Source organism: Narcine bancroftii, chromosome 5 (genome assembly GCF_036971445.1).
Source record: "Narcine bancroftii isolate sNarBan1 chromosome 5, sNarBan1.hap1, whole genome shotgun sequence".
Classification (NCBI taxonomy): Eukaryota; Metazoa; Chordata; class Chondrichthyes; order Torpediniformes; family Narcinidae; genus Narcine; species Narcine bancroftii.
Window position 1 is genome coordinate 61,051,873 of NC_091473.1, and position 12,775 is coordinate 61,064,647.

General features: G+C 44.8%; 1 protein-coding gene across 4 annotated transcripts in view; it reads left to right on the plus strand.

Annotated features, from left to right (window-relative positions):
- Positions 1-12,775, plus strand: part of LOC138763427 (probable voltage-dependent R-type calcium channel subunit alpha-1E) — a 252,290-nt gene that overhangs the window by 86,604 nt on the left and 152,911 nt on the right. For all 4 annotated transcript variants that reach the window (XM_069937538.1, XM_069937542.1, XM_069937541.1 and 1 more), the window contains exons 8-9: positions 5,762-5,877; positions 11,886-11,942. In XM_069937538.1, the coding sequence (XP_069793639.1) occupies positions 5,762-5,877; positions 11,886-11,942 (173 nt within the window). The remainder of the gene's footprint in view (positions 1-5,761; positions 5,878-11,885; positions 11,943-12,775) is intronic.

Here is a 12,775-nt window from a genome sequence, read left to right on the forward strand (position 1 = left end):
CATTATACAATGTGTATGATAATAAACTCATTGTCTTATTCTATTTCATTATCAGTGCCATGTGCATTCAGATGTGGGACCTTTGAATTTTCCTCTAATTTAAAATTAAGAGAGGCATTGATGCAGTGGTCATTCCGAATCTCTTAACCCAGGGTTAAAATGTCATGGGAAAGAAGGCATGCATTCAGCTTGAGAGGGTGCAAGTTTAAAGGAGATGTGTGGGGCAAGATTTTTTGGAGAGTGGAATGGGCAGTCAGGAGTATTGGTAGAAGAAGGCACAATAATAGCATTTAGATAGATGCATGAAGTTGCAGGGAACTAAGGTATCATGTGCAGAGAGAAAATATTTAAGTTAGCATTATGTTTGGTGCAGACATTAATGGCCAAAGGGCCTGTTTCTGAGCTGTCCTAATGGTCCTAATTGGGTATTATACAGTTATCACTATCACACAGAACATATACAGGCCCTTTGGCCCTCAATGTTGTGCAAACCCATATATTCCTTAAAAAAATGTACTAAACCCTCCCTACCCCATAACCCTTGATTTTTCTTTCATCCATGTGCCTATCGAAGAGTCTCTTAAATACCCGCATTGTTTCATCTTCCACCACAATCCCTGGCAAGGCATTCCAGGCACAAACAACTCTCTGTGTAAAAAAAATCTTACCCTGATGTCTCCCCTAAACTTCCCTCCCTTAACTTTGTACACATATCCTCTGGTGTTTTCTATTCCTGCCCTGGGAAATATGTGCTGGTTGTCCACCCAATCTATGCCTCTCATAATCTTGATAGCGACCTCTATCAAGTCTCCTTCTATGCTCCAAAGAGAAAAGTCTCAGCGCTACTAACCTTGCCTCTTAAAACTTGTTTTCCATTCCAGGCAACATCCTGGTAAATCTCCTCTGCACACTCTCCATAGTGTCCACATCCTTCATGCAATGAGGTGGCCAGAACTGAACACAATACTCTAAGTTTGGTCTCACCATAGATTTGTTGAGTTGCAACATGACCTCAAGACTCCTGAACTCAATCCCCCTATTTTAATGAAGCCCAGCATCCCATAGGTCTTCTTAACTATCCTATTAACCTGTGAGGTGACTGATGAATGTATGGATTTGAAACCCAAGGTCCTTCTGTTCATCCACACTCTTAAGTAACCAACCATTAACCCTATACTCAGCCTTATGGTTTGTCCTTCCAAAATGCATCACCTCACACTTTTTCAGATTGAACTTCATCTGCCACTTTTCTGCTCAACTCTGCATTCTGTCTATATCCTCTTGTAACCTTCGACAATCTTCAGCTCCATCCGCAACTCCTCCATCCTTCATGTCATCCACAAAATTACTGGCCCATCCTGTTGCCTCTTCATCCAGGTCATTTATAAAAATCACAAAGAGCAGGGGTCCCAGAACAGATCCCTCCAGCACTCCACTAGTCACCGAACTCCAGGCAGAATGTTTACCTTCCACTACTACTCTCTGCTTTCTTCCTGCAAGCCAGTTTTTTATCCACACAGCCAAGGATCCACTGATCCCATGCCTCATGACTTTCTGGATGAGACTCTCGTGGGGACCTTGTCAAATGCCTTCCTAAAATCCATGTAGACCATATCCACCCTCCCCTCATCAATTTCTTTTGTTACCTCCTAAAAAAACTCAATTAGGCTTGTGAAGCATGACTTTCCCTTCACAAAGCCTTGCTGACTATCCTCAAGTGGACTGTACTACTCCAAATGCTCACAGAATCCTCTACAATAGTTTGCACACCACTGACATAAGACTCATCATCCCAGGATTCTCCCTATAAACAAGGGGACTACATTTGCCATTCTCCAATCCTCCGCCATATCCCCTGGGGTCAAAGAGGTTCAAAAATCATAGCTACTGCCCCAGCTATCTCTTCTCTCACTTCACACAGCAACCTGGGGTATATCACGTCCAGCCTGTTAAATTTCAATCTCACCTTGATCAAAATCATTTTCTCTTGTGAATACTGAAGCAAAGTATTAATTTTGGACCTCCCCAACCTCCTCTGCTTCCAGGCACATTTCGCCTCCTTCATCCTTTAGCTGCCCCACCTTCATTCTCATCATCCTGCTGTTCTTCATATATGTATAGAATGCCTTGGGGTTCTCCTTAATCCAACATGCCAAGGCCTTCTTCTCCCCCCTTCAAACTTTCCTAAGTCCTTTCTTAAACTCCTTCCTGACTATCATATATTTCTCATGAGCCTTTCCTGTTTCCTCTATCGAATGCATGCTTCCTTCTTCCTTTTGATTAGTTACCTTAGCTGTTTCGTCAGCCATGATTCCCTTTTCCTACCATCAGTTCCTTGTCCCAATGGGACAAACCTATTCTGAACCCAGCAGGTGTTCTCTAAACTTCCTCCACATTACTTATGTGCTTTCCCCCCTAAACATCTGTTTCCAATTTACTCTCGCTAGTTCCAGCCTCATCACTTCATAATTAGCCTTTCCCCGGTTAAGCACTTTCCCATTTTTGTCTGTTTTTATCCTTGTCCTTAGCTACATTGAAGCTAAGGGAGTTGTGGTATCTCTCACCAAAATGATCCCCCTCTGAGAGATCCATCACTGTCCAGGTTCATTACCCAGAACTTGATCCAAAATGGCCTCTCCTCTCGTCAGCTGGTCCACACACTGTGCCAGGAATCCTTCTTGAACTCACCTAACAAATTGGTCCCATTTATCCCTCTTGCAGTCAGGAAAAGCCAGTCAATATTAGGGAAGTTGAAATCACCCATAACTACAACCCTGTATTTCCCGCACCATTCCAAAATCTGCCTGCTTATCTGCTTCTCAGTGTCCCGGGGGGGTATTTGGGGGCCTATAGATGACTCCAAGCACAGTGATAACTCCCTTCCTATTTCTGACCTCCACCCACACCAACTCAGTGGACACTTCCTCTACAGCGTGCTCCCTTTCTATAACCATGAGCAGAATTGCCACTCTCCCCCTTTTCTACCTCCCATCCTATTCCTTTTAAACCTCTAGACCCCAGTATCTGCATCAGCCAATCCTCCCCTTCCTCTAGCCGAGTTTCAATAATGGCTACATCGTAGATTCATGTACTGATCCAAACTCTGTTCATCCCCTTTATTCCTAATACTCCTAGCATTGAAATAGACACATTTCAACCCCTCTAACTGGCTACATTTATGTTTTGTCCCCTGCCTGTCCTTCCTCACCAACTCAGAGTATATAGCATCATGCTTTTGTCTTTCTACTCTAATCACTGCCCTCACATTCTGATTCCCACCCGCTGCCAAACTAGTTTAAACCCTCCCTAACTGCTCTAGCAAACCTGCACACCAGGATATTGGTCCTTTTCCAATTCAGATGTTGCCTATCCTTTTTGTGCAGGTCAGACCTTCCCCAGAAGAGATCCCAATGATCCAGAAATCTGTACCCCTGCCCCAACTCTTCAGCCATCCATTCATCTGCCACAACTTCCTGTTCCTACCCTCTCTGGTGCGTGACACAGACAGGAATCCTAAGATCACCACCCTTGAGGTCCTGCTTTTTAACTTCTTTCCTAACTCCCTTTATTCCCACTTCAGGACCTCATCCCTACTCCTGTCTCTGTCATTGGTCCCCACATGGACCACGCATCTGGCTGCTCACCCTCCTCCTCCAGAATGCTTTTAACTCGATCAGAGACATTCCTGACCCTGGCACCTGGAGGCAATGTACCATCTGGGAGCCTCGATCTTGTTCACCAAACCTCCTATCTGCTCTCATAACCAATGAGTCCCCAATTTCCATAGCTCTCCTTTTCTCCCCCCTTCCCTTCTCAGCTGAAGGGCCAGCCTCTCTGCCTGAAACATGACCACCATGACTAGTTCCTGGTAGATTGTCTCCCCCAACAGTATGCAAAACAATATCCTTGGGTGTCCTCCACTGTCTACCACTTCCTCTTCCCTCTCCTAACGGTCACCCAGTTACCTATCTCCTGACCTTTAAGGGTGACTGTCTCCCTGAAGCTACTCTCTATCGCTGCCTCTGCCTCCCGAATGATCCTAAATTCCTCCAGCTCCAGTTCTTTAACACGGTCTCCCAGGAGCTATAGCTGGATGCACCTCTGGCAGGACCCATATTGCCACTCAACACTGCTGCCTTTTCTCAGAAACTTTACAAATGATTCCTCAAATGACTGCCTCACCCACACAGTACAGTTTAAAACCCAAAGGCAAGTGATTAGCCTGAGATGACCAATCTCTGCACATTAGGCAGACACAAGAGATTGCTGTAATCTAGAGCAGAAGACAAAGTACTGGGGGAATGCAGCAGGTCAGACAGCGTCTGTGGAGACAGACTATAGACTCGACAGCACAAAAACAGACACTCCGGCCCATGTAGTCCATCCCTAACTAATAATCTGGCTCATTTCAATGACCTGCACCCAAACTTTAGCCCTTCATACCCCTCTCATCTATGTACCTATCCAAATTTTTCTTAAATATCAAAATTGAGCCCACATTCATCATTTCAGCTGGTAGCTTGTTCCCTTTCAAGATTTCCTTGAATCCATGCCTTTGAGTTTTTACCTCACCTAATCTCAGTGGAAAAGGCCTGCTTGCATTTATATCCCTCATCATTTTGTATATAAAATCTCCCCTCATTCTTCCACACATCAGGAAATAAATTCCTCACCTGTTTAACTCAGTTCCTCAAGTCCCGGAAACATTCTTGTAATAAAGATGCCAAGCATCAAGACTGACAGAATGGATAAGGTGGTGGCCAAAATAAAGGGATAAAACAGGGCTGGTGGAACCAGGCTGAGAGGAAGAGGATGGGCAGATGGCTAAGAAGTGTTGGGAAATAATGACTGGTAGATGATAGAAACAGATAAGGTGAGAAAGAAGAGGGAATATGGAGCCAGATAGGAGGGAGGGGGAAGGTGAAAGCAGATGACAAGTGGAGACATAAGAGGCTGAAGATGCCAGCAGAAATCAGTAAGGAAAGTGTTTAGTGAAACATGTCACAGAGGGTTATCACCCAGCAGACAGTGAGGAGACCTAGTAGTTTGAGTGTTGGGTGGCAGACAGATGAAATAAGATTGAGAAAGGAAATAAAACTGCGTAACTGGAGGGGGTGGGTCAGGGATGTGAGTGTGAGAGAAGGAGAGAGACAGGACCTGCAACTGGAACTGGAGAATCCAGTGTTCACCCCGCTGGATTGGAGACAACCCAAATGTTGTTCTTTAAGTTCCTCTAACCTCTTCAGCCAATGAAGCAGCTCACACCTGCGTGCACCGAGACAAAGTCAATGGTTAAGGATGGACTAATGTAGGAAGTAGCCTTCGCACCATCCCAGTATGTTTCCAATCCATCAAAGGTGGACTCCTTGGACACACAATGTAAGGGCTATTCCGCCCCTTTCCATTCTCAGACATGATGCAGTGCTTCGACATCTGCTGCCTGACCCTCTGAAACCCTCTAGCCATCTGCATTCGAGTGCATGGCTGGGTTTTCAGGTCCTTCAAGCAAGTTGCCCAGCAAGATGTCTTTCCCCAGTAAGTCCCTCCATCTGGAACCCCCAGGGAAATCCTCCAACCAGGTCCTTCGGGGAAGTCCTCCAACCAGGTCCCATAGATGTCCCCTAGCCGGATATCTCAGGGAAGTCCTTAAGTTAGATATGTCAAGAGCCTCCCAGTGGTAAAAGCCAATCCTGACAATGCCAGCAGGTGGGAGCTGAGACTGGGACAGCACCAAAACTAACTCTTCTCTCTCTGCCCCCAGTGAATTTGCCAAGGAGCGGGAGAGGGTGGAAAATAGGCGGTCATTCCTGAAGCTCCGGAGGCAGCAGCAGATTGAACGGGAGCTGAATGGCTATCGGGCCTGGATCGACAAAGCAGGTGACTGCTCAGAGGGACTGGGAAAGGCAGGAAGATGGTCACTGAAGGACATTGGTTTTTGTCTCCCAAGGAACTTTATCTGCCCTGCCTCAACAACTCCATAATTTACTGCCCATGTGTCTGTCTTCACAGGTCCTCTGGTGTCCATTTGAGAAGTAAACAGTCTTTTCAGTTTGATAGTTGTCAGTAAGATAGGCATTTCTCTCACTCTGTAATGATCACAAAACAAAAGGATTCAAAGAATTGTTCTTTGTTACTTATTTTATTTTCCCCAGCTTTTTGGCTGTGTCAGTGACTCTAAGGTTTGCACTTGACTCTGGACTGTTGCAGGGCAATGTTCGTTGAGGGTGGGGGGGGGGGTAGAGAGAGAGGGTGGGGTGATCATGCAAGACAGAGTTCAGGCAGCATGCATGAGGAAGTGTTCAACGCCCAACAATCCAGTGGATGGTGTGAGGGAGCAGGGAATTGCCAGAGTTCAACATTCAGTGGAAAACCAAATCATTTCCACATCTGAAATGTCCTCTTTCTTTAATATTCCCAACCCCTCATACCTCTCCCCTTGTCTCACCTCCTCACTTTTCACTTCCCCAGCCTCTGCATCAGTCACATTATCCTCCACACACTTCAGAATGACCCCACCACCAGTCACATCTTTCCCCCTCCCACCTTATCCACCTTTTTCAGGGATCCGTTTTTCTGAGACTCACTCATCTGCTCTTCCTTCCCCACCTACTCCCTGAGGCAGTTCCCGTTGGAACCATAGAAACTGCAAACTTGTCATGACATTTCCCCCACACCCACCAAGACCACAAGCAGACCTTTCAGGTGATGAAGAGCTTTACACACACACCATCCAATGTAATCTACTGCATTTGGTGTACCCAGTGTGCCCTCAACATAAGACCATAAGAGGGAGAAACAGATGGTGCATTCAGCTCATTGGGTCTGCTCTGCCATTCAAATTACAGCTCATATGTTTTTTATCTCAACTTCATTTTACTTTATCTACTTTGATACCCTTAATAATCAAGAACCTATCAACCTCTGCTTTAAATGTACCTAAAGTCCTGGTCCCCACAGCCATCTGTGACAACAAATTAGACAGGTTCACCACCTTCTAGCTGAAGAAATTTCTCCATCTTTCTTCTATGTCTATATCCTTTTATTCTGAGACTGTGCCCTCTGGTCCTAGACACTCCCACTACTGGAATCATCTTCACATCCACTCAATCCAGACCTTTCAACATTTGGTATGTTTCACTGAGATTCCCGTGTTGTCCTTTGAAACGCCACTGGCTACAGGACCAGAGCCATTAAAGGGTCCTCAACACTTTAATCCCTGGGATCATCCTCATAAACCTCCTCTGAACCCTCTTCCATGGCAGTGCATCCTTCCTTTGATGTGGGGCCCAAAACTGCTCCCAATACCTAATAAAAATGTCCACATTACACCCTTGCTTTTATATTCTGGTCCTCTCCAAATAAGTGCTGATATTTAATTTGCCTTCCTTTCTACCAACTCAACCTGCAAGCTAACCTTGAGGGAATCCTGCACTAGTACTCCTAAGTCTCTTTGAACTCTGATTTCTGAATTCCCTCCCCATTTAGAAAATAGTCTAAGCCTTAATTTCTTTAACCAAAATGCATGACCATCCACTTCTCACCATCAATCCAGTCCTTCCAACATAACCCTCCATTTCTTCTTATATTCATGCACTTATCTAAAACATTGTTCCAGCTATCTCTGAAATTTTGTGAGAGGTTCTGGTCATCACACTCCATTCACCATGGAGTGCATCTGTTTTGAGGAGAGACTTTATTTGTTGATGCTGGACCAGAAGAAGCTAAGGGGGCACCTGATACAGTTGTACATCATTCTAAGAGGCAAAAACAGTGAGAACATTTTCTTCATGTCTGAGCCCAGAAGATACAGGCTTCAGGTAAGGAAGTAAGTGATTTAGAGAGGATATATATCAGCGATTTGGCACCCAGTCTTGGTTAGAATCACTGCCTAAATGAAACAATGAATTACAGCACAGAAACAGGCCCTTTGGCCCATCTTGTGCCAAGCTATTTTTCTGCCTTCACCCATCAACCTGCACCTGGACCATAGCCCTCCATACCCCTCCCAGGTATGTACCAATCCAATCTTCTCTTAAATGTTGAAATTGAAGTCCTCTGAATGAACAAGATCCCCCTCACGTTCTCCTTAAACATTTTACCCTTAACCCATGTTATCTAGTTCTTGTCTCAGTGGTAAAAGCTTGCTTGATTTTACCCTATCTATACCCATGATAATTTTGCATTCCTTGATCAAACCTCCTCTCATTCTCCAACTCTCCAGGGAGTAAAGCCTGTTCCTATTCAACCTTTCCCGATTGCTCAGCTGCTCAAGTCCTTGCAGCATCCTTTCAAATTTCTCTGTGCTCTTTCATTCTTAAATTGATATCTTTCCTCTAGTTAGGTGACCAAAACTTCACACAAAATTTCAAATTTGGCCTCTCCAATGTCTTATACAATTTCAACATAACATCCCAACTCCTGTACTCAGTATAGATGCTCTCCGACTTACGACCAACTCGACTTACGTCCATCTGCACATATGTTCGATTTCTTTTTAAAATTATCAGAAAAAATATAAAATTTACACGGTTTATGTCGTACTTGACAAACTATAACTGGGACACAGAGCATGTAAGAGCCAAACACTGTGTACTTAGCATGTTAGTCAGCATCCTGGGATCCGTAGGCTGGGCGCAGTCATCTTGATTCCTGTGTGCATGCGTGTGTCTTTGGTTGGCACATGCATGGTGAGTTCACAAATTGGAGTTCGGTTGGCACATGTGCAGTGGGTTAGCGTATTGGAGTTGGGTTGGTGCATGTGCAGTGAATTTGGATATTGGAGTTGGGTTGGTGCATGCACAAGATTTAAGCACCCTGATGATATTGAATTCATGCCCTTAACTTTCACACATGCACCAACTGAACTCCAACACGTGAACCCACTGTGCATGCACCAAGCAAAATCCAATACGCGAACCCACCACGCATGCACCAAGCAAACTCCAATACACAAGCCCACTGCACATGTGCCAACTGAAGACTCGTGCATGCGCACGGGAATCAAGACAGTGTGCCCACCCTATGGACCCCAGAATGCCGACTACCAAGATAAGTACGCACATTTTGGCTCTTACGTGCCCTGTATCCCTGTTATAGTTTATCAAATACAACAAAGTCTATGATGAAAAAAAGATTTGATTAAAAAGTTTGCTTTAAGACTTTGATGCTCCACACACGTGGGGAAAATTCCAACATGTCCTTTCCAGGATATAACTGATCCTTCGGACCCAATTTATGAAGACCAATGTGCCAAAAGCTTTCTTCATGACCCTCTCTACATGTGACCTCACTTTTGAGGAAGTGATGGAGGCAGAGACTCTCACTTAAGCAGCACTTGGGCCAACACTTGAATCACCGAGGAACAGAATTCAAGTTCAAGTTTATGTTTATTTATCATCCAGTTGTACCTGTACATTCTGACAATACAACATTCTCCAGTCCATGGTGCAAAAACACAATCATACATAAAACACATTCAGATCAATATATTAAATAAATCGTAACATCACAGAGAGTTGTTTTAGCAGTTCAACAGTCATTCAGCATTGTTATGCCCATAGGAAGAAACTTTTTCTCATCCTGGTGGTCCTCGCTCTGATACACCTGCATCTCTTTCCCGATGGGAGTAGCTGGAAGATGCTGTGTGTGGGGTGATAGGGGTCCTTGGTGATTTTGTGAGAAGGCAACAGTACTGGTAAATGAGCATTGACGGGTACTTGATTGTCAACATGGATGTGGTGAGCTGAAGGTCCTGTTTCTGTGCTGTGTGACACCATGTCCTTCCTCCCTAGCCTCAGCTCAGAAGTGGAGATGCTCACTGAAGATTACAGGATATTTAATGGTCTTTGCAACTATCTATACTTGTCAACAAATTGTGGATGAGTTTAAGGCATGGGCTGCTCAGTGGAAGGTAATAGATGCCTTCTGAAAGTGGCAGATGAAGAGCATATCAAATAAGAGAGAAACTAATAACCAAGCTTTGACATTCATGACTTAACCATCCACAACCCCCCCGCCAGGAATATCCTGGGGGTTGCTGACATGGATTCATAATAAGCACAGGTATTATCCATCTGGGGCACAGATAGGGTAAAGAGTCACAGTCATTTTCCCAAAACTGGAGAGCATAGGCTTAAAGGGGACCTGAGGGGAAAAGTTTCCTCACAGAGGCTGGTGGGTGTGTGGAACAAGCTACCAGAACAAGAGACAGGGAGAATTACACTGTCGAAAAGACATTTGGGCAAAGTATGTGGAAAGGGTTAGTGGGATATGGGTCAAATGCAGGCAAGTAGTCCAGCTGAATGCTTTTTCAATTTTAACATTTAAGACAGATTTGGACAGGAACACGGGTGGGGGGTGTGTTATTGAGGGCTATGGACTGGGTGCAGGCAGTGGGACCAGGCAGATTAATAGTTCAGAACAGTCTCAAATGGCCTGTTTTCTGTGCTGTAATATATAGTTCTATGGTTCTTAGTGAGTTAGTGCACCGCCAGTGGGCTGATATCGCCTCAAACCATGCATCTTGGTGCCTCACTGTTCGGCAGGCAGCAACTTCCTTTGAAGAAGATTGCAGAGCCCACCTCACTGACAAAAGACAAAGGAGGAAAAACCCAACACCCAACCCCAACCAACCAATTTGCCCTTGCAACCGCTGCAACCGTGTCTGCCTGTCCCGCATCGGACTTGTCAGCCACAAACGAGCCTGCAGCTGACGTGGACATTACCCCTCCATAAATCTTCGTCCGCAAAGCCAAGCCAAAGAGAGCAACTTGGTTAGCCTGGATGAGTTGGGCCAAAGGACCTGTTTTCTTGCTGTGGATGAGATGTTTCCAGTAATGGGGGAGGATCGGACCAGAGAACACAATATCAGAATAAAAGGTTATCCCTTTCGAACAGCAACAAGGAGATATTTCTTCAGCCAGAGGGTGGTGAATCGGTGGAATTTGTTGCCACACATGGAAGTGCAGGCCAAGTAATGGGGAGGTTGACATGTTCATGATCAGTGAGGGAATCAAAGGTTACAGAGAGAGGGCAGGAAAGTGGGGTTGAGAAGAAAAATACGTCAGTCATGAGTCAAATGGTAGAGCAGACTCAATGGGCCAAATGGCCTCATTCTGCTCTTATCTCTTGTGATGTTATGTCTAAACATTGTGACAACAAGTCCATTGGTAGTTGGGGAATTCAATGATGAGCTATTCACCTCTGACAATGCCACACCATTCTGCAAGACAATGGTTGGGTGAGGAACCTCTCTGCATGCCTAAATAAGCCTCGCTCCAACAATGCCAGAATAGTCTGACACAACCAGACACATAGTCCACTGGAACGGACACCGCCATCCCCCTGAGCATTATCTCTCCCTCCACTGCACTTAATCACCCAGACATTATCCAACTCCTCCTGAACATATGACCACTGGCCGCCAAGACAAGGTCAGTTAGCACAGGAGATCATCAAATGGACAAGTTTCCTTCCAAATCTCACACCATTTAGACCTGGATGTCTATCGCTGTTGTGGCTGTCTCTCTGCCCTGTAAATGCCAGCTGTGGAAGTACTGGCACCAGTAAAATGGTGGGGGGGGGTGGGGGGGGGGGAGTTATCATTGACCTGACCATCATCTTTAAACAGCATATGAGAATGGGATAACTAGCAATCCTGCTCGACCTACACCATGGACCATCATTCCAATCACATGCTCAACACCCAAAAGAAACACTGAACCTTGAAGCCTCGTGCTTCTCATTGACACAGGTTAACCCTATCCCCCTCTCCAACTTCAATGTTGCTGTGTTCTTGGGCTGGGATCGTGTGATCTTTTGTGTGATTTGAGGCAGGGTACGTCATCTGCACTCATTCACACACTTTCCCTCTTTCTTCCCGGCAGAGGAAGTCATGTTACTGGAGGAAAATAAAAATGCTGGAGAGAAATCAGCACTGCATGGTAAGATTGTCACTGTCTGATTTGGTCCTGTCTTCAATTAATTCCTTTCTGACTTCTATCAATTCTTTTTTTTTATCTTCAGTTAATCCCTTCCTGTCTTCAATCAACCCCTTTCCATCTTCAATTAACCTATTTTCATCTTCAGTCAACCCCTTTCCATCTTTAATCCATCTTCAGTCAATCCTTTCCTGTCTTCAGTCAACCCCTTTCTATCTTCAATCAATCCCTTCCTGACAGGATCCTATTCAGTCCCACCTATTGACTGCCTTATATATCTAACATCTTCTAAACTAAATGACACATTTCTCTTTTTCCTCCCAAAGGTGCAGCTCAATATTTATCCATGTTACACTGTGACTACCATGTTTTGCCCAATCACTTTGTCTGTCTGTCACCTCAAAAGCACTTTGAATCCTCCTTCCAATTTGTAATCCCACTAGGTTTTAATGTCAGTGACAAGCTTGGAGATGTTCTTGCATCCAAATCAAAGATATTTATCTAGAAGAGCTGAGGGAAAAGCACGCATCCTGTGATACTCCTGTATCCCACCTGCCAGCCCAAAGAGACCATAAGGAAAACCCTAACAGTTAGCATGTGGCGGAGCCAGTCTAGACAATTCTCTGACACATTGGATATTATTTCCATTATTACTGCAACATAATTGTTTAAATGTTACACAGTATTAATATAAATTTTACTGAATCAGTTAAGTTCAAGTGGAATGTTTGATTTGTGGCTCCATAGAATGAAAAGGAAGTGTGGGAGCAGGGCATCAGTGTTTGGGAGCCTGGGAACCAGGACTGCGGTGATTGGGAGTGTTGGAAACAGGGCAT